At 42.4% G+C, this 21,300-nt stretch overlaps 1 protein-coding gene across 2 annotated transcripts in view; it reads left to right on the top strand.

The window, feature by feature from the left end:
* LOC111221216 (LIM homeobox transcription factor 1-beta.1-like) overlaps positions 1-8,718 on the top strand; it is a 55,956-nt gene extending 47,238 nt beyond the window's left edge. For both annotated transcript variants that reach the window (XM_022744583.1, XM_022744582.1), the window contains exons 3-8: positions 2,242-2,474; positions 2,578-2,753; positions 3,730-3,807; positions 6,203-6,269; positions 8,201-8,368; positions 8,561-8,718. In XM_022744583.1, coding sequence (XP_022600304.1) covers positions 2,242-2,474; positions 2,578-2,753; positions 3,730-3,807; positions 6,203-6,269; positions 8,201-8,368; positions 8,561-8,718 — 880 coding nt within the window. The remainder of the gene's footprint in view (positions 1-2,241; positions 2,475-2,577; positions 2,754-3,729; positions 3,808-6,202; positions 6,270-8,200; positions 8,369-8,560) is intronic.
* The last annotated feature ends 12,582 nt before the right edge of the window (positions 8,719-21,300 follow it).

A 21,300-nucleotide genomic window follows, 5' to 3' on the forward strand; every position in this document is an offset into this window, starting at 1 on the left:
AATTTTGTTTAACTGGACCTCTATCAATTTGAATTGAATACCCCTGGTGCACATGTTTTGTGTCTCACCCCTCTCTATGTTGGCAGGTTTTTTGCCCCACCTTCGAGTGTTGCCATTCATAATGAGAATTTCAGGCTTCAGACATAGTGGGACAAGATTTCTTATTCTCAAGCATTACTCCAGCCTTTAGGGCAACTGAAACACTTGGTTAATTAGGGAAAGATGACGGTTTTGATTAAATTTTGAAAAAAATCAAACAAGCAATTAATCAAGTCCGTGCTGACTGATGAAACACTTGGGAACACCTCATAATTTATGTCCAGTGCTGATGCAGGAAGGAGTGTGTCCTTTATATAGTGCTGTGGAAAAGGGTGTGGAGGTCGCTGTGGTGGATAGGCTTCCCTCAGGAGACCAATTAATGTTTTACTGTGACCATTCTCTTTACCTGACTTTAACCAAGTGTCTATGTTCATTTATTTGCCATAACCAGTTTTTTCCTAATTTTACCTATACTATTGCTATGGTATAAAATTATTGTATAAAGATATCATTCATGAACAATGGCACTGAATGTGTTATGCTTTGGCCAAGTAAGTGCTCCAGAAAAGGGACTGCTCAGGGTCTGAACCTGACAGGAGGCTGGTCAGCTTGGGGACAGGAGCAGACTGCGGACTAGACGGCTCAGGACTAGAAGGTTTAATTCTCTCAAACCCAAGCTGAATGGACTGAAGAGCAGGCTTAGGTGCAGACTGGAGGCTAGCCGACTAGACAGGCTGGGAGGAGGCCGACTTAGCAGGTGAAGGGGTTGTTTTCAGGAGGCTGGATTTGCTGGTGCCAACTGAAGTAAATAGAATTAAGATATAACGGAAGTGAGATGACATTGCAACTCGTGCAGCCAGCGACATTTTAAAAACCTATTATTTTCTCTCTCTCCATTCTAAATTTCTATTATATAGATTGTTTCTCCTAATTGTGGTTTAACTTTGCATTTGAAACCATTCACCTTGTGGTCTGATGAGTTGGAATTCACTTGTGGCTCATTTGATGGCACCTTCAATAAACAACAAAAAAAGAGTAATGGGCAATTAAATCAAGCATCTTGAATTTGACTCAGAACAGACTGGTTCAGTAATATTCCTTCATCTAATAGCATCCACTTCCTTGTTTAAAAGATCACATATTTCCTCATTAGGTGGTTGTGGGGAGCGGTTGGAAAATTGTCCCTGTTCTTTCCATCTGAGCCCCGTGTGGGCCCATTACAACATCAAAAAGCCTTTCACATGCAGAGAGCTTGAAAGGGTTAAAAATTAGTGCCAAGTAGGAGCTCATGAATTTAGCCTGAACACATCTGGCTTCTTTTTTGGTTTCTGGTTTTGCAGGATACAGTAATGACACACTGTACAGTATATGCAGGGTGAAAAGCATGGTGGTTTGCCGGCTTTTCCTTTTTTTTCTCTCATAGAAGACTAAGTGTTCCTGCATTCTCCTCTCACTTGTGTTGTCACCAGCTCTTTGTCTTTTCTGATGAGGACGTACCAACCCAGTGTTATAGCAACATAATTGTAAGTGGATATTCTCAGGCACAAGGTCCAGAATTCAAGTTCAGGATCTCTTACTGGGAAAAGGGACAATGCCTAAGCAGAGAGTAGTGTGTCAAGGAGCTATTTGTAAGTTTTGCTATTGCTACATAGCTTACGTTAGCATTAATAGCTGTGTACTTACGAGTCTGGAAGAGATATTGAGAGTTCAGCATCAAACTTCATTCCTTTACTCACCAACAGCTGTTACCAGAGGTGGAAACAAACACCAATGTTAACTCTTTTCTTCTACTGAAGTTAGCATGCTAACCAGCTGGCCCCAGCCAGTCTCGTCACTTTCCGATAGCGACTCATTGTAGCCTCCAGTCTGTCCTGAAGACATAGCTGCTCAGAGGACGTATTATAACCTCATGTCTTGTAAATGCAACAGTGGCTACGCGAAAATCAGCAGGTGGTGGTGATTGTCGTCGCATGGTTTCTCCCAGCAAGAAACCACAGTTGGCGGTAAAGAAAACGTACTAGCCCTTTAAAAAGTCATTACTGGAGGGGTGGGAATGGGAGCTCTACTACACTAAGTTGTTTTCAGTTTTTGGAAGTTGGATGGAATTTTTTTTTTTTTTTTGGAAAATACTGGATGAATGCACCTCTTTGTCCCCATGTAGTGAAGTCCGCATTGTTAACTCTCCTCCCTATGTGTCCACAGGTTGTTTTCCACTAAGTGCAGCGGCTGTCTGGAGAAGATAGCACCCACAGAGCTGGTAATGCGAGCTCTGGAGAGTGTTTACCACCTGAGCTGCTTCTACTGCTGTGTCTGCGAGCGCCAGCTGTGCAAAGGAGACCAGTTTGTTCTGAAAGAAGGTCAGCTGCTGTGCAAGAGTGACTATGAGAGAGAGAGGAAGCTGCTCAGCTCTGTCAGTCCAGACAACTCAGACTCAGGTAACACTGTGGATTCTATAGAGGACAATTACAAACCCGAAGAATTTCACAACGCATATAGATATATATAGATAGGTCTCATTCTTTCTGTGTCTGGTGATAGACAAGAGTGAGGATGAGGATCTGAATGTGAAGTCAGAGAAGAGCCCTGCAGCAGGGAAAGGCAACGATGACGGCAAAGACCCCCGCCGGCCCAAACGACCACGCACAATCCTCACCACCCAGCAGAGGAGAGCCTTCAAGGCCTCCTTTGAGGTCTCCTCCAAACCCTGCAGAAAGGTGAGGGTTGAGTATAGTGAGATATTTTACTTTCATATTGCATACTAAAGCTTTGCTTAGTGGCTAGATTGGAACAATCAAAACAAAGACCAGAGAAACTTCGGATTGCAACACACACAGAGGGGGTGTGGCTTCTTTCTCTGCTCAGGAAGCCATTACTCCACCACATCTTTACATAGAGAATAGTTGTTGTGCTGTATTAATGTTTAAAATCTTGTTTACAGAACCTTTATGTTCCTATTGATCGTCTCAGATACTGTAGGATAATGCAGCTCACATGACTGAAAAAAGGGACAGGAGGTTATTTTTAAAATGGGCCCAGGTTGTACTGGTGATAAACTTTAGTATTCCTCAATCAGTTCTGCATCACTTTCTTCTACTACTACTACTACTACTGCTACTACTGCTGCTACTACTACTACTACTACTACTACTACTGCTACTACTGCTGCTACTACTACTACTACTACTGCTGCTGCTGCTGCTGCTGCTGCTGCTGCTGCTGCTGCTGCTACTACTACTACTACTGCTGCTGCTGCTGCTACTACTACTACTACTACTGCTGCTGATGCTTTTCTCAATATTAAATTTTGTACCTATATGAAAGGTACAGACACAGAATATTAGCATCTATCTAATACCACATGTATTGATATTTTATAAATTAACATGCAGTTAAAACACAGTGTGATGTTCATGCTGACGTGTTTCTTGATTATCCGGACATTATCCTGAACAGTTGACTTTATTGAAAGTCACATTAAAGATATTTTCAGACCCTTGTTTATTGCAGGTGGAACCTCAGAGCTCAGGTCTTTGGACTTAATCCTGATGTAACTCCAACATTATCCAGGTGCCTGAATTCCAGCAAAACCAGACTCAGCGATGGGCGTCTGTCATTTGGGAAACATGCACTACACACATGAAGTTTATGTGTAAAAATGGCTGATGAGTGTGACTGTGCTGTGACTTACAGGTGAGAGAGACCCTGGCTGCAGAGACAGGACTCAGTGTTCGTGTGGTCCAGGTCTGGTTCCAGAACCAGAGAGCAAAGGTCAGTAGCAACAAGCTGTCAACACTCACACTGTATACACGGGTAATGCTGCGTTAGCATCATGTGGTATGCAAGCTTTTTCCATGTTAATGACTTGTGAGCATTTTGAGAAAGCAGCTGCCAGTTCTACTGTGCCTCTGCAAACAGGCAGGCTGGTGCAGTGAAGTTACTAGACGATGGAGACCAGGTTTACAGGCAGTCGGGTAACAGACAACAGGTAGCTAAACACAGACAGTTGGCACGGTAACAGGAACGAGTGTCCACAGCAAAGTGAGACATGAAAAAAACAATCTGTCGACTGAGTGGGGAAAAGGGGCTGGTATAAATACAGGGGAGAAAATGAGGCAAATGAGGAACAGGTGTGTAGGTGGGCGGGGAAGTTCCAGTGATCGGGAATGGGAAACAGATGAGCAGGTGGCGCTGGGAGCAGGAGGAAAGTCCGAGGACATCTGGTGGTCGGGTGAAGAAAGACAGGAATCATGACCCTAAACTAGTTCCTCATCAGTTAAGCTTCAGTGAATCTACTCTATAAGCTTGAAGTGTGAACATCCAACAGGCCTTTTGTTGCAGTCAATTATCAATATATATGTATGAATGTTATGAATGTGTTAGTCTAAAACAGTCTGTAATAAATCACAGTCAATCAGTGTCTGACAGTACAATAAATACTGACATCTTTGATTCTTAAAGGACAAGTCTGGTAATATTTCTATTATTTCTTATCCACACATCAACGTGCAGAGCCAAACCAACTATCAATGTCTCCTACCTCTTCACACATCACTGAGCCACTCTTCTTAATCACCAAGAACACACACTGTAGTGTATTTTGACTAAATCCCACACACACCGCCCTGTTGCCCCCAAATACTCACTAAAGCAACAAATGGGGATTCATCCGCTACTGAAAATAGTCCCCCACAAATGCACTGTTTCCTCCTGTTTGTTTGATAAAAACTACAGTGGTCAGTAGATTTTTTTATTATTTTTTTTTATTATATTTGTCTTGGCTGAAGAGTTTTAATAACAGCGGCTTGATGGAGGAGTTGAATGCAGGTGTGAATGATCCCTTGTGATAAGGGTTTCTTTACATCCACCTGCCTGGGTGCACAGATCTGACGGTGAGGACTGGTTGGGGCCTGATGTTTTACTTGAATGTGTTATCGGAGAAAGCTTCAATTTGTTTTTAACAAAGAGCTGTTAAAATGTCTTCCCTAACACTGCAACTCAGCAGAAAGAAGCGCTGCCATGCCTTCTTGTAAAAGGCCAGGGTACCTGAAGGCCCCCACCTGCTGCACCACCTGCCCTTCTGATTCCAGGGGTCCAGGAAGTGAGTGGGCAGCGTCACCAGATGTTAGTCTCGTCCTCCAACGCAGCTCTTTGGTCTTGGAGATGTTCAGCTCCAAAGAGCTCTCATCAATGAGGGTGATTGGAGAGTCCACATACTTACAATATGCTTCACACAAAGTCAGTCAGTTTTTCAGTGTTGCAGTGCTGTTGATGGTGTAGATGTCAGACAGAACAGGAGATAAGACACAGCCCTGTGGGAGCCCTGTGTTTATTATTAAGTTTTAATCCAAAGCACCGGTTCTGGGCCGACCTATAGTCCAGAGAGACAGCTGAGAGAGGAATGGATTAAAATCAAATGGATAAATAAAATGAGAGTCTGAAAGAGTCTGAAAGTTAAAATCCTGGTATAGGAGTGAGAGGAGTCCAACAGCACGCATCCTCAACCCCTCACTTTGCTTTATGGGAAAAATTGGAGTACTGCAACCAAGGTGGAGGTGGCACAGATGTTAACTTCGCTGGCCTGAGGCCATTTAGGATCTTGTCCTTTGAGTTTTTTGGTTCAGTGGAGTCATGTGGGAAACAAAGCTAGAGTCCAGGAGCTGGTGAAAACGTTGGGTCATTACACAGCTTGTCTGGGCCCACATCCATTACCATTGCTTTTAAATTGTCTTGTTTCATATTGTTAAAATGCATATGAAAATACATTTCAAGTAATCACAATAATTATTTTAATGACTTCAGATGCATATTTGGACTTAATGACAACCACAATATTCAAAGGAGTCAAAGTTCAGAGCACATGTTTTGGCTGTAGCCTTGTGTTGTTTGACAACATGAGGTAATTCAACATCATACCTCAGACCCTATTTTAGATATACAGTTTAGTTATTTAATATTTTGAATATATATTTAAGTAAATGTAAAATTTTAAATATATAATTTAGTAATGCAATGTGTTAAATATGATTTAGTAATTTAATATTTTGAATATAGAATGATTTGACAATTGTTATTATTATTGACATTTATTTATTTTGCTGTTGTTTCCTCATTAAATGCCTGTCAGCTACACACCAAGCTATTTTCTGTGTTTATTTATTTACAGATGAAGAAGCTAGCTCGCAGACATCAGCAACAGCAGGAGCAGCACAGCAACCAAAGGCTAGGCCAAGGTGAGGATTTATCATCTGTGTGTGTTGACTGTACTGTTAGCTGGTTGGCTGCTTTCTCCACTGTTACAAAAAGAAAAGCTCCGCTGATGTCCATCTGCAACATGTAATCTGTCTGTTAAAACTGTAATGGCCATGAAAGCTGAAAGTGAGTAATTTATGAATTATTTGGAGAAACAGCTTAAAATATTAAAGTTATTATGGGAACAATAAACAGAGGACAGTCACTCAGCAAACACTCCCAGTTCTGTGGGCTTTAGCATGAGTCCCATACTGTGAAGGCAGAGCCACATCTCTGCTGGTAAATATGAGCTATAAAGTGGCAGCCATGATTCTCTCTGGAGCACAGCTCATCATGGCTAGCAGGCTTATTGCCACTGTGGTCTCACAGCAGATACGAGCAGACAGTATAGATAAGTGTCTCAGTGCTTTGGCAAGCACTGCCTCTATCTGTTCGGGGACTTCCAGTGTGTCAATATTGACATAGCAGCCGGGTTTATTATAGTGGAAGCTGCTGCTGTTAACCAAATGAGCAAAGCAAACCAGCAAATGGAGGTTGTTTGAAGTTGATGTTAGGATGAGATGAAGCCTCTTGGACGACTGGTGAGGCATCTTCACAATCTAACAGTCAGTTGTGACAATATACTGTGTGCTTTTATAAGAAAGCATGTGATGCACAGCATTCATAGACAAAGCACGGAAGTAGTGTCTGTTCTTGTGTGTGTGGGGATGTTTGGTGTTCAACGCTCTAAGATCAAGAGAATCCTATTTTCTATGGCCATATCATAAGTCCATAGGCTAAATATATATTTAAAATTTAACACTAAAATAAAATGAGCTGTTTTCTTTCAGTCAGTTATTGTGACATACAGTATGTCACATAGCATGTGCTGTTGTAGCATTTATCTGATTCCAGATAGTTCAACCACTGAAAGATTTGTGTGGGTGAGAGAACTGAACTGTTGTTGTTGTACCTAAACTGCTAAATTACACCTTCTTCTTCTTCTGGAAACTTATGGCAATTCACCAAACAGCTTCCTACGGTGGCCCACAAAGCTCAATGCATTGCAACTTGAGAAAACACATGCATTGTCAAGTTGATGAAGATGTTTTCTTAATTTGTTTGTGTTTGTTCTGTTTGCATATGTTTTCTTAAGTTGCAGTGTGTTGAGCTCTCAGGGCCACCGTAGATTCAGGTATATCACCACCGCCAGGTCACATCCCTGTTTATCCAGAGTCATATCAAATATCAACCATTTGTGAGAAATTTTGTCATAATTGCTGAGTGAAGTCTTGAGTTATGGCTAAAAAGTGTTTTGTGAGGTCACTGTGGCCTTTTGACCACCAAAATCTAATCATTCCAGCCTTGAGTCCAAATGAATGTTTCTACCAAATTTGTAGAAGTTTCTGTCAAGGCGTTATTGAGATATCACATCTACAAGAATGGGACAGATGGATGGACAACACAAAAAAACAATGTGCCTCCGGCTCAGACTGTAGCCGGTGCAGAGGAATAAAAATTAATGAATTAATACTTACATCTCATTACACAGTTTGGAGGGATTTACTGACCATCCAGCAGCTAGCTAAGCCTCAGAGACTGCACACAGCTCAGACTCAGAAGACGGTCCTGTAGGTGGTCCTATGGCTGACGTTAGGAGACCAGCCAAGAACGCACAACATGTCAAAGAGACAACGCTGGGATTAACAGGAGTCACATTTCTTCTCTTATGGAGCCTAACTACCTCCATACACCCCCAGCTCCTGTGCCAAGTTAAGCTAGCCCCACTGTGCACAAGAGAGACCAAAATTATATTAACCCACTCTACAGTACATGTAGTTAGACAGCAAACAAGCCAACGCCCTAAATGTCAAAGGTAACAATGTGAGGTTAGTGACTCGTGTTGTAACCCTGCTCTCATTGACTGATACAGAGGTGATATCAGGCTGTATGGAGGGTCTGCTCAGTTCCTACTCAGGACCTCTACCTCCAAACCAGCAGCAGCACCTGGTGACCATGGAGCACAACGGCTACAACACTGACCCCTTCCAGCAGGGCCTCACCCCACCTCAGATGCCTGGCGACCACATGAACCCCTACGGTGAGCATCACACTCCATAATCACTGTTAGTGCGTGTTTAGCACTGTGGTCTTTCTTAAGTGGTCCCAGTGGTTTCCTCCCATGTTGATGTGGACTGGAGGCTCTCAACAGTGAAAACAGTGAGTTCAGTATTTTCAAAGCCAGCACCAGCTGTTGTGTTTGACTTCTCCATGTCTTCTCCACTCTTACCAGGTACTGACTCCTTTGTCCACGACATCGACAGCGACACCTCTCTGACAAGTCTAAGCGACTGCTTCATGGCCAACACAGACGCAGGCTCCTTGCAGGCTCGGGTGGGGAACCCCATTGACCGTCTGTACTCAATGCAGAGCTCCTACTTTGCCTCCTGAGATCCTGGCATTACAGTCAGTCCCACCCCACCCACCACACCATACCACCTCCCAGGCCGTGAAGAGTGAGCACACAGCGTGCAGACACACTACACAGGCCACGGGGTTGTCCTGCAAGACATGAATCAGGAAGCAGGGGAATATGGCTGCAGGACCGAATCCACCAAAAGACCTCCACCAGCCAAAGGAAAAGGAAAACTTGAAACTGAGACTGGACTGCTCCTCATACCCCACTCTGTCAGTGTGGAGGTTTGGTGCCGTAGACTTTTCAACTGGGTTCATTTTGTCGGAGAGACAGCTGTCAACATTTGTACAAATATCACAGCAGAAGTGTTTATTATCAAAAGTGGGACTAAAGTTCAGGTCAGAGAAACATTAGGCTTCATGCTTCTCATTAGGTAACACAGTTTAGATCCATTATTAATGTTGTATGTTGTTTTTAATGGGACAATTAAGCAAATATAGTTTGGTGATGTCATTTTAGCCAAGCATCAAGATTTTACCTGTTGCTAAACTTATACTGGATGCTGTTGTATATGTAAATACTGTTCTTCAGAAACACCCAGTGTTGCATGTTAGAATGGACAGCGATTTATTTATTCCCCACCAATGTGCTGGTTTGCAATAAATCCAAAAATTCTATTTAAGAAGACAACAAGATCCCATTGTGATGTACAAAAAATGCCCATCCTAATTCTCTGATTATTTTCATCCTGATATTTATCACACTATTTGTGTTGGTTTATTGAGTGTGTAAATTAGTATCTCTTTGCTATTTATTTTTCCATTGAGATCCTCTGGAATGCATTTTAAATTTCCTAACTTAATAAAAGTGTTGATACTTGATACTACAAATAAAAAAAATGCATTCTCTTGAATACTTGTTGTCTGGTCTATATATTGCTGCCCCTACTGAATTATTTTTATCCCTGGTGGGAACAAAATTACCATTTAACCTTTTTTTCGTGTATGATCACATCTCATGTGTTTGCATGATGAAAGGAGAGTGAAAATATTGCACTAGCTAAATGATAAATTACATATAATACTAATAGATTTTCAAAAATGGATTAAAATATTCATGCATATGCAGTTGTTAAGTTCAAATTCCTAAATTGTTTTATTAATGTTCCTAATCATTCTATAAATGTTACTTTAAAGGAGCAATTTGTAAGTTTTGCTATTGTTACATAGCTAGCATTAGCATTAGCAGCCATTTACCTACCAGTCTAGAAAAAATGTTGTGAGTTCAGCATCAAACTTCATTCCTTTACTCACCAACAGCTGTCTCCAGAGGAGGAAACAAACAGCAATGTTAACTCTTTTCTCTATCACTTCTTTTCTTCTACTGAAGTTAGCATGCTAACCAGCTAGCCCCAGCCCATCTTGTCACTTTCCAATAGCGACTAATTGTAGCCTCCAGTCTGTCCTGAATTTAAGGTAAACACAAGAAACTTGTGCTACAGAAAATGGACCAGACATAGCTGCTCAGAGGACATATTATAACTTTGTTAACACAACAATGACTGAAGCTCTGGTCAGGTCACAATCACAACCAACGACTCCTGACAAGAAACCATGTTCAGCAGCAGAGAAAACAAATAGCCCCTTTAACAGCTGCAAGGAACTGCTCAATAACCCTCATTATATATTCATTTATTTTATTATTATTTTATTTAATATATAGTGTTTTTATGACTACAAACTTTCTGAAACCATTCCTTTTTAACAAATTGTACCCTGTTTACCATGTTCAACAGCTTAGTTTAGCATGTTAGCATGCTAACATTAGTTACTAGTTAGTTAGTTAGTTAGAACACAGTGCTGAGGCTCATAGGATGTCATTAGTTTTCAAGGTATATTGTAATAAACCAAAATACTGGACTAATTAAAATGTTGATCTGATGATGACACTGGATAAAGAAGATAAAGAGGATTATCACACTTATTACAATTCATCCTGAGGGGAATATCAGCACATTTAAGGCAATCCATCTTGTAGCCGCCAAGACATTTCACTCTGAACCAACAATAGCTGTGTCCCAATTCAGGTCATAGGTCATATTGACCGCACGTTACTCCGTGCTCTGAAATTGTTTATTTGGTTGCTTAGCAACTATCAAAAAAAAAAAAAAACATCAGTAGCGGTCTGGAGTGCTAGCTACTGGCTACAAGAATAATTTGCTATTCACAAATATCTATTATAAGAACATGAACAATTGTGGATACAAGATAACAGAGAATTTGAAAAAGAATTGCGGAAATGGATAGAAAAGACAGAATGAAGACAAAAATGACAGCTGACATGGCCCTGGAGATGCTTCAGCATTTGGACAGTGATGACTCTGATGCAGGGGGTCTGTCGGAGGTGGAATGTGACAGCGACTTTTCCTCGGTGGTTGAGAACACTTCATCCTCATCAGAGAGTGAATCCGAGTCCATGCGGACAAAAAAGAGGCGCCTACTTTGATCGGAGACTGCGAATCCAGATCTCCTGTTCACGGCTTACGCACCACCTGAGCTCCGCTGCCCTGTCCTGTCTTGTGCTAAGCCAACTGGAGTACTCAACCTGGAGTCAAGGGGAAGGATGGGACGGTGTGGAGGGTCCTTCAGCCAAGTGAACATCCAGGGAGAAGGCAGAGCCAGAACGTCCTGACCGAAGCTGCTGCCCATCGGCGCGCACAAAGTGCAATATTGAAAATGCCCTCACGTCCTTATTTGTGTCTTTGATGTTGATATGCTGAAGCACATCAGGGACTGCACTGTGACTGAGGCACATCGGCACTATGATGACAGCTCATGGGACTTGACAGTGGCTGAACTGAAAGCCTTCATAGCCCTGTTATACATCCATGCACAGGGTGCAAAAAACATGGAGCTGGACAGCCTGTGGTCTGAAAAATGGGGCCAGAAATCACTTTAGGGAGATAATGAGATTCCTGCGGTTCAATCAGAGGGAGACACGGTGTGTCTTCAGGATGATAAGTTTGCCCTGGTGTCGGCCACTTGGAACAAGTTTGTTCAGAACAGCATAGCCTGCTACAAGCCCAGTGCTGACATCACAGTAAATGTACAGCTGTTCCCCACCAAGGGCTGGTGCAAATTTATTCAGTACATGGGGAACAAACCTGACAAATTTGGCATCAAATTTTGGCTGGCTGTGTATGTCCAAACAAAATATAACCTGAACGGGGCTCCATATCTGGGCAAGGAGGAGACGGGAAGCAGAGGTCAGCTGGTGGGAGAGAGTGTGGTGCTGAAACTGGCGGAGCCACTCCTGGGGAAGGGGAGAAACATCACCACTGGCAATTTCTTTACATCTGTTAAGCTGGCCATAGCTTTGCAGGCAGCGCCACAACAGAGCAAGTGGAGCTGTTTAGCACAAAGGTGCTGAAGTGTGCTGATGCGACACTCACCATCTACCAGGGAAAGCAAGAATGTAAGAATGTGTGCATTCTGAGCTCCGTGCACACAAGCGTGGGCATCACTGATGGGCCGAAGGTAAAGCCGGAGTCAGTGGTGTACTATAACAGTTTGGATCAGATGGCCAGTAGCTGTATTTTATAACATCCTCGACCTGGTTGGTATCAATGCCCGTATCCTCTTCAAGGAGTGCACCGACATCAAATTCTTGATTCATATTCTTCATATTCTTGCAGCAGCTGGCTGAGGAGCTGAGAGCTGACTTTATGGAGGTCAAAAGAGCAGCCGGGCAGCTGGCACAAGGTCCCAGTCTGCAGCAAATAAAAACACCACAGCAGATACCAACAAGGAGGCAGTGCCAGGTGCGTCGAAGCTGCAACCAAAACAAAACCTCAGACACCTGCTGCAAATGCCACAAACCGGTGTGCGGAAATTGAGGGAGAAGACAGGTGACTTGTGTTGACTGTCCAGTTTAAGTAATCAGGCAACAGATGTAATAAGTTAACATTGATATGATTGTTTTATTGTTCTTAGGCTTAAACTTAATTGTTGGTTCCTTTTTTAGTTTAGGATCAGTTTGTTTTCGGCTTTTTCAATCATGTTTCATAATTATAATCAATAAGATACTTTTACTTGTTTTTTTTTCGTTCACTTTGTTTTTCGAGTTATGTTGAATGAAGTTCTCAATCATAAATACTAAGCCTATGTAAATATGTAAATAGTTAAGCCTATCAATTGCAATGATTAAACTTGTTAAAATTTACATTTTGTTGTTATTTCGTTTTTTTAAAGATATGCTAACATCATAAATACATTAATATTTAAATTTGGTATTTAGTTCTTCTAGTGTTAACCATTCCCTTATCGATGCCTTCCACTTCGCTCACGTGCCTTGCAAAACAATGACATCATGCTTTCGCGAGAGTCAGCGCGAACAACAACAAAGGATTTGAGGAGGTGTGGCTTAATTTCACTCAAAATAACGCTAACAGCGCAACGTGCCATGTCTGTGGCACTAAGATTTCAAGCGAGGATGGAAACACCAGCAACATGCTGAAACATCTGTAGACGCCCAGCACTAGGCGCCATTTATAATATTTCTCTGGCTGCCATCCATTGAGTATTGAGCTCTACTTCCCAGTCTCAGCAGAGCAGTGAAGGGACGTATTAGTGAAGTGACGTTAATCAGCCGGCTCTTTCAAGTGAAGGATAAGTTTTTGTTTTTTGTTGTTGTTTAGTTAATTAATACAAAGCAGACCTAAAGAGGCAGACAGCACCCCCTCCTCGAGGGATTGAACAACTACAGAGCAGTTATCTATCTTGTTCAGTGTTCAGAGACTCATAATAAAATTTATGTTGTCGACACTGACAACCTGTACAGGCCTACTTTTTTCCACACAGAAAATCCGCAGGAATCGATAAAGAATCAGATCGATAAGCAGAATTGATAATGGCATTGGTATCAATAAAATCTTATCGATTCCCATCCCTAGTAGTGACAGTGTCAGAGATTGAGCTTTGACTACAGACTGGTAGTGTCTTTATGTCTATTTACAGGATGTAACAGGAGATTCATTTCAGTAAAGGACACAACGTTGAGCTGTTTTCAACATTTTGAGGATATTTAAAGAACATTACAGCTTCATATGACAGATCCACACAGCAGCCATATGTTTGTAACAGTGACCTTTGACCTTTCGGGTCAGTTTTGTGGGTCCGGTTCAGGTTGAATTATTATATCATGTTAGTTTTGTTTTGATTTTTCTGTCTTCTATCAGTGGAAAGTAACTAAGGACAGTTACTCAGTTACTGTACAGACTTAAGTACTTCTACATGAATTTTTCTATCTTTTATAACTTCATACTTCTACCTGGAGAAAACCCACGCAGACATGGGGAGGATGTACAAACTCACAGGAAGAAGAGAAGAAGTTGCGGGCTTCTTCTCTCTGTGATGCTGCAGTCCTGAGCCCCTGTGTTGCCCTGAAGGGGAAGGGAGGGAGGAGTTGGGGGAGAACAGCGGGGATAGAAGATGAGGAGGTTAAGGAGGGTGAGGGGCTTGGAGAGAGAGCAGGAGGAAGGAGAACATGGGGGTGAGGAGCAGAGGTAGAGGTTACTCAGATGGAGGTCAGGTCCCTCAAGTTCTCTTGAAAAGCTGGCGGAATCGTTTCCATAGAGATTTCCTCTTGGGTTTTCTCTGAGCCTCCATCTGCTTTTCCAGATTCCTCAATCTGTCCGTCAGCTCGTCCATGCCTCCATCCTTCTCCTCCTTCTCCTTCAGAGCCTGATTCATGGTCCTCAGAGACTCCTTCAGGCTGGACTTCTCCTTTTGTCACTGGAGTCTCTTCTGGACCAGGTCTTCCTGTGCCTGGGTCACTGCTGCCTTCAAGTCAGAGTTTTCCTGCCTGTGTTCAAGCCAGGAGACAAGACCTGTCCTCCTCACACTGGCCATGTGACAGTTCCAGGTTGTTTTCAGCCTGGGCCAGTGTGAGCTGGACTTTGGAGGTCTCCTCAGTCTCTCTGGCGAGATGTGTCTCAGCCTTCTGCCTCCTCTGGACTTCTGCTTTGAGTATTTCCTGCAGCTCTCTGATCTTTTGTTCAGCATTCATTCTAATATTCATGGACTTGGACAGTGCGTCGTCCATGAAGGCCTTCTCCTCCTCTTCCTCAGTGATCTTCTCCTTCACCTGGTCGATGTCTTTGACGATGGCACGCTGCTCTTCCTCCGGAGCAGATATGTCGTTGTCCTTGTCGCCCATGATCCGATTCAGCTCTCTCTCTCTGGTATTAGAAGGAGAGCCTGTTCGGGCATATAAAAATCCAGACCAGTGTCGCTGGGTCTGACCTCAGACTGGTCTTGGTTTGTCTCTTTCTTCTCCTGTCTCTCCTCTCCAGGCTCTTTTAATGGAGCACTCTGGGCTGCAGAAAGATTCATCTGCACCCAGGACTTGAGGTCAAACCCCTCCTGAAGAGTTGAGGGACTCAACTGGGGGTTGACAGGCTGCTTCCTCAGCAGATTTCTTGCTCATTGCTGTTTCCTTTTTTTATTTAAGGTAAACACAAGAAACTTGTGCTGTAGAAAATGGACCAGACTCAGTGAATAGCTCCCTAAGCTTAACATCCTAAGTCCTATGATAACTATTAATTCAGCTATACAGACTAATGAGCAGTGATAACTAACATGTCTTTGGGGTCATCAGGTGGGAACCTCCTTTCACCAGTGTTTCGTCTAGTTGGTCCCACGACACCTCCAGGAGGCTAGACAGTGATCACTGGCGTCCCTTTACTGTTATTATTAAACAGCATTTCGTTATTTATTTCATTTTGCTTTATTTGCCACATGACAAGATTCAATGTACAGTAAGGAAAGCAATGAAATGAGGGTCGGACCCGGCAGCAGAGCAGACTGCAAAATTGAAAAAATAACCATTATGAAAATATCGTATATGGTGGGAAATATCATGATATTCAATATTATGGAATATCAGCCTGAGACTTGTAGTAACAGGATGTGTGGTTTAATACAACAGCAAATATACAGTGAACAGCTCAGAGAAGAGCAGCTGGTGTATCTGTTCACAGCACAACCAAACAAACATGGCTTGTTGTCAGAGGAGGTCAGTCAGTAATAATTGTAGCCACAATCTGATTTCCTGCTACACACGGTGCAAGTGGTGTTACACATATAACAGCAACAGGATCTGGTTCGCTGTCCGAGGGGCTGGAGGTATGCAGTGGGTTGCCTGCAGCTCTTCTGTGACTGCTGCACTGCTCCCTGACACATTCCTGCCTGATCCACGGACAAAAACTGACAACAATGACCTCTGTGTTGTTGTTGACTCTTTGCAAATAAGAGAGCATAAATAAGAGTTTGAGCATGTGAAATTATTTCAAAGCTGGTGGTTCGCTCTTTGTTAACCAGCGAAAAACTATGAGATTCAAGTTTGTACAAAATTGTTGTTGCAGTAAGAGTTGGAGAATCTCTAAACAGACTATGCTGAGACAAAAGCAAAGCCAACACGTACATTTACCATGCAACATTAATATGTGTGAGTTTAGACGAGTTTCCTTCTTTGTATAACAAGATGTTTTCAAAAGCTTTTGTGCATCTTATCCTGACAGTGACCCCTGAGACATTTGATGCTTACACAAACAGCACACACATACACAGGTATGCAGCACAAAGACTGATCCTCTACATAGCCCAGACAGGCTCTGCAAACATTCACACCTCAGATTTCAATCCAACTTCCCTGCAGTGTGATTTAGATTTTAGAGCTTACACATGACAGATGCACATGCTGCATCTGGGTCACTAAACAGTACACGTAATTCACCTGCCTCTCCACTCGGTTTCCTGACTGACAGACGGCAACAATATTTACCTTCCACGCAACAAATCCCTTCCTCCTCTTTGTGTGAGCTGCGAGTGAACATGAGTGGAATAACTCCATTTGTTCTGCTCCGTCGAGCCGCTGGGTGAAAGACAAACAGCTGCCTCTTTGCTAAACAATTGATCATAAAAAAGTGATGCAGACGCACGGCAGCACACAAAGACAGCTCATGGTTCGAGCTCAGTCAGGTGGAAGATACTGAGGGAGACAGATGTCAGAAACCTGCCACCCAACAACGTTTGGCCTCAGTGTTACAGCAAACATCTCCCAGGTGATTCAGAGGCCAAGGTGACAAAACATGCTCACAGCGCTCCTGTTCTGGCTTTTAACTGACGTGTGATAATAACACCGAACAAGAACCTTTGCAGTTCTGTGCAAAAGTTTTAGGCACTTGTGACAGTATTTGCCATGACCTCCCTTTGCCTTTTAACCAGCTGCAGTTCTTGGTACACCTGCACAGTTCTTCAGGTACCTGGTTGTTCCAGCACCTTGTGCCTCAGTGTCTGTGTCTCTTCATGTGATCGCAGACCGACTGCATGATGCTGAGATCAGGGCTCTGTGGGGGCCAGACCATCTGCTGCAGGTCTCCTGGTTCTCCTGGTCTCTGAAGATAGTTCTTTATGACTCTGGCTGTGTGTTTGGACTCTTCTTTGGCAGAGATGGAAAAGTTGGTGGATACCGACAGAAATAAAATGCAAAAAAAAGTGACAGACTTAGTGAATAAATTCTGACGTCTCTTCACTTCCAGTGAATAGAGGAAAGCATCAGCTGTGTGCAGAGTGATGATGAGAAGGCTGGACCTTCCTCACATTAATACTTGTTGGTTTTCCATCGTTTGACCTTTGACTGGATCTTTGAATGACCCTTATCTCATTCTGTCCTCTTCCTCTGCAGTGGGTTAATGATTAGTTCATTAGTACACTTCAGTTGCCATTTTTAAGTTGGAACAACTTCATAAAATGAAGTAAACAACAAAATAAGAAGTAAACTAAACGTGGATATGAATCAACGTAACTTAAAATTATTAGTTATATTATACTTTTATTATTCAAGGCAATCGGTTTCTTAGATTTTTTTAAAGTAACATCAACAACTTGTTTTAAGACAAAAACATTAGACACCCTACCCCCAGACTAAGACCAATGTTATCATGGTAACAATCCATTCTTATTGTCTTTCTATCGTCTTTTAATCTCTATCCTATCATATTTCCTATTCATCTTTCATTTATCCTTATTATCTTTATTATATTCCTTATTGTTCTAACTCTTTACAAATGTTTTTATCTGTTTCTATTGTTTTTATTTCCTTTATCACTTCTTCGCCTTATTTTATTGCACTGTTACTTACTACTTTTACCTCTTTATGCTTTCATTCTGTTGCTTTATGTTGTTTTAGTGCCTATACCCTTTTTCATTATGTCTATCCCCTTTAATTGCTTACATCATCTTACAGCTCACTTTGGTCCTCCTGGTCTCAATTTATGTTGTTGGGCTCTGGTGTTGCTTGCTTGGGCTCTTATGGGTTTATATGTCGCTGCTGTAGTTTGGGTTCTTCTGCCATTGTTCTCTTGTATTTTTGTGATTTTATGTCAAAGCACTTTGTAAACCCTTGTTTCTAAAGGTGCTATATAAATAAAGGAATTATTATTATTATTATTATTATTATTATTATTATTATTATTATTATATGATACCTGCACTGACCAATAGCACCCAAAAACAAAAAACAGGAAAAAGCTCATGATTTGTGGTTTGCCAACATGTTATAGGGAGAGGAAAGAGAAGGGAATTAAGAGACCGCAGCAATTTTTTATTTTTATTCACTGAATAAAATGTCCTCATAACTGTTGAATTCTGCCTAAAGACAGATATGTTCTACTGAGGTAAACAGAGCTGAGCAGAATTTCCCAGAATTCATTGTACCACAGTCCAACTTAACTAAAAAGCTTTGTGCAATGGATGAATTCAGACGTCTATCTAAACTCAGACTATTTGTTCTATCCAAGCCCCAGTCAAAGTCTAGACCCTGACACTGAAGCAGCTGAAGGCAGTCCATTATTTTACAGCTGTGAACACAGTCTGAAGAGTTCACAGCTACCTGATAACAGAGAGCTACAGCAGACCCGGGATCAGCAGACTACCTGTCTGTACATCAAGGAAAGAGCAGATTGTGCACTAGACACAATACGGATAAAATAATAAGTGAGGACAAATAGTGTAATGAATGTATCTAAATATAACAGAGTAAAAGTGTAATCAAGATCGTAAAGTCTCCTGAATAACAACTGTTCTAAAAACTGAATGAGTGAAGTGTGAAGATGTAACGTACCTGTGTACAGGTTGACCTCTGGTGTTCAGGAGCAGCTTCCTGTGATACAGTTTGTGACTCAGTCGACTGCCTGCACATCTGCTCTGCATTAACCATTAGTCTACAGAAGCTCTGTGTATCTCATGTCACAATCTGCCCCTCTCTCCCCCTCAGCCCCTCTTTCCCTCTTCCCTGCCACCTCTCACAGCTTCTCCCCTCATCTCCATGTTCTCCCCCCTCACACCTGCTGTTCTCCTTCCATGTTCCCGCTCTTTTTCCCCTCTTGTACCTGCTCACTCTCCAATCACCTGGACCTCCCTCCACACTCACACACCTGATCCCAGTTTCATTACCTCAGCTAGTATTCATGTCAGCTTGTTTGCCTGCTTGCCTGGTCTACTCACCTGGTCTACTCACCTGGCCTGGCTCAAAGCACGTTATTGCCTCATCCAGTCTTTGAGTGTGCACTTGAGTCCTCCCTGCCTGCTGCTTGTTGTACTTGGTGACTGACGTACGTGGTTGGTTACTGATCTGCCTGTTTCCTTCCTGGTCTATCACTGTTCAAACTACAACATGCTTGATGCAATACTTTATTCCCCTAAATTATGTTTAGTGGCTGCATGAAGGCTCATCTAAATTATGTCTGTACTTCTATGTATGTGCTATTAGAGTATGGTAAGTGGCTGTGGCCCAGGGGGTATAGTGGGTCATCCATTAATCACAGGGTTGGTGGTTCAATCTCCAGCTCCTCCTGTCTACATGTCGTAGTGTCCTCGGGTACAACACCGGACCTGGACCTTGCATGGCAATAATAATATAATAAACTTTATTTATATAGCACCTTTCAAAACCAAGTTACAAAGAGCTTTACAATAAAAAAATAATAACAATAAAAACAATAGTAGTTGTACCAATAGTGGTAGAGTCCTGCAGAGTCCTACACAGATCCAGTTTTTGCAAACCCGTACTTTAAAACCTTGGGGAAGATTATTTTCTAAATCCAATCTGGACCCGACCTGACCTCAATGTAAATCCTGCAACCCAAACTGTAACCCGTAAGATCAATTAAACACCCAGGCTACACAGTCACCCACTTTAAAACTCATCCAGATCTTATTTAAGCAGGACTTCAGCTGGTCTGAGGTTATCTGCAGTTTTGTGACTCGCTCAATCAGCTCCCACTTGTTGATGTAATGTAAATTGATATTTTTATGTCTCCGCGGTGGTGACAGTCAGAGCCGGCGGCATATTATTTTCCGGTTGTCCATCTGTCCATACATCCGTACGTCCCATTCTCATGGACATGATATCTCAGTAACACCTTGATGAAACTTCAATTTGGCACAAACATTCATTAGGACTCGAGGATGAACTGATTAAACTTTAGTTGTCAAAGGTCAAGGTCCCAGTGACCTCACAAAACACTTTTTAGCCATAACTCAAGTCTTCACATAGCAATTATGACAAATTACTAATAATGACAAATGTTTATTATGACTCTGAATAAACAGGGATGACACCACGACAACCACGAGGAGGTAATTCTAGTTATAGTAACCATCTGTCCACATATCCAAAATGCCTACCCCTTTGCTACCAGTCAGCTGCATTCTCATTTTTGGAATGATGATGAACTGAAGGGTAAGTGTCATAGGATTTTACAAATTCAAAAAGAATCATGGCAGGAAATCAGTGCAGGACTCTGGTTTGCTGCCTTCAGTGCGTGAGTATGTCTATAAATGAGTGAGATTGAAAAACGTTTTGGATAAAAACTGCTGTATAACTGCAGTCATTTAGATTAAAAGTTGATCTTTGTTGGATGTGAAGATCAAGTATTGAGGTTTTACAGTAAAGAATAGGTGAGATTTGATTGTTGGGCATGAGGGAGGACAGCTTTGCTTCTTCATATATCTGCAGATTTAATCTCACTTACAGGAATGTTAATCCTCACACATGCTACATTCTTGGTGCTGTCATGTAAACCTGAGATAAATAGCGAGTGTCTGTCGCTGGTGTCCCTCAGGGCTCCGCTCTGGGCTCTCTGCACTGAGCTGTGAGACAACATGCCGTTTGTCAGCATCTAATCATCACAGCAATCTGACATCACAGGTGTGAGCAACCAGTCAACATCTGTCAACGTGGCCGAGCCACCGCTCAGGCAGTTTTTCTACCCTGAGGACCACTGTGCTGTCTGACCCTGAGCCAGTGGCTGACACGTCAGTCTTCACAGATCTGGGAACAAACTCACTTTCTGCTCAGCTCTGCAACCTGCAGCCCTCACTCACATTGCTACCATACTTCTCCTCACCTCAGAGAGAAACACCTAATCCTAATTGTGTCTGAGACAGATGAATGGCTGCCAGAGGGCAGGTTGTTCGATGGTTATTACCCCCTCTTCTTTGAAGCCAGGGCTGAAACTTTTGACACCTCTTAGCAGACTCCTTTCACCTTTTGTT

The sequence above is a fragment of the Seriola dumerili genome, unplaced genomic scaffold (assembly GCF_002260705.1).
Source record: "Seriola dumerili isolate Sdu_G_001 unplaced genomic scaffold, Sdu_1.0 BDQW01000081.1, whole genome shotgun sequence".
In the NCBI taxonomy this organism is placed as follows: domain Eukaryota; kingdom Metazoa; phylum Chordata; class Actinopteri; order Carangiformes; family Carangidae; genus Seriola; species Seriola dumerili.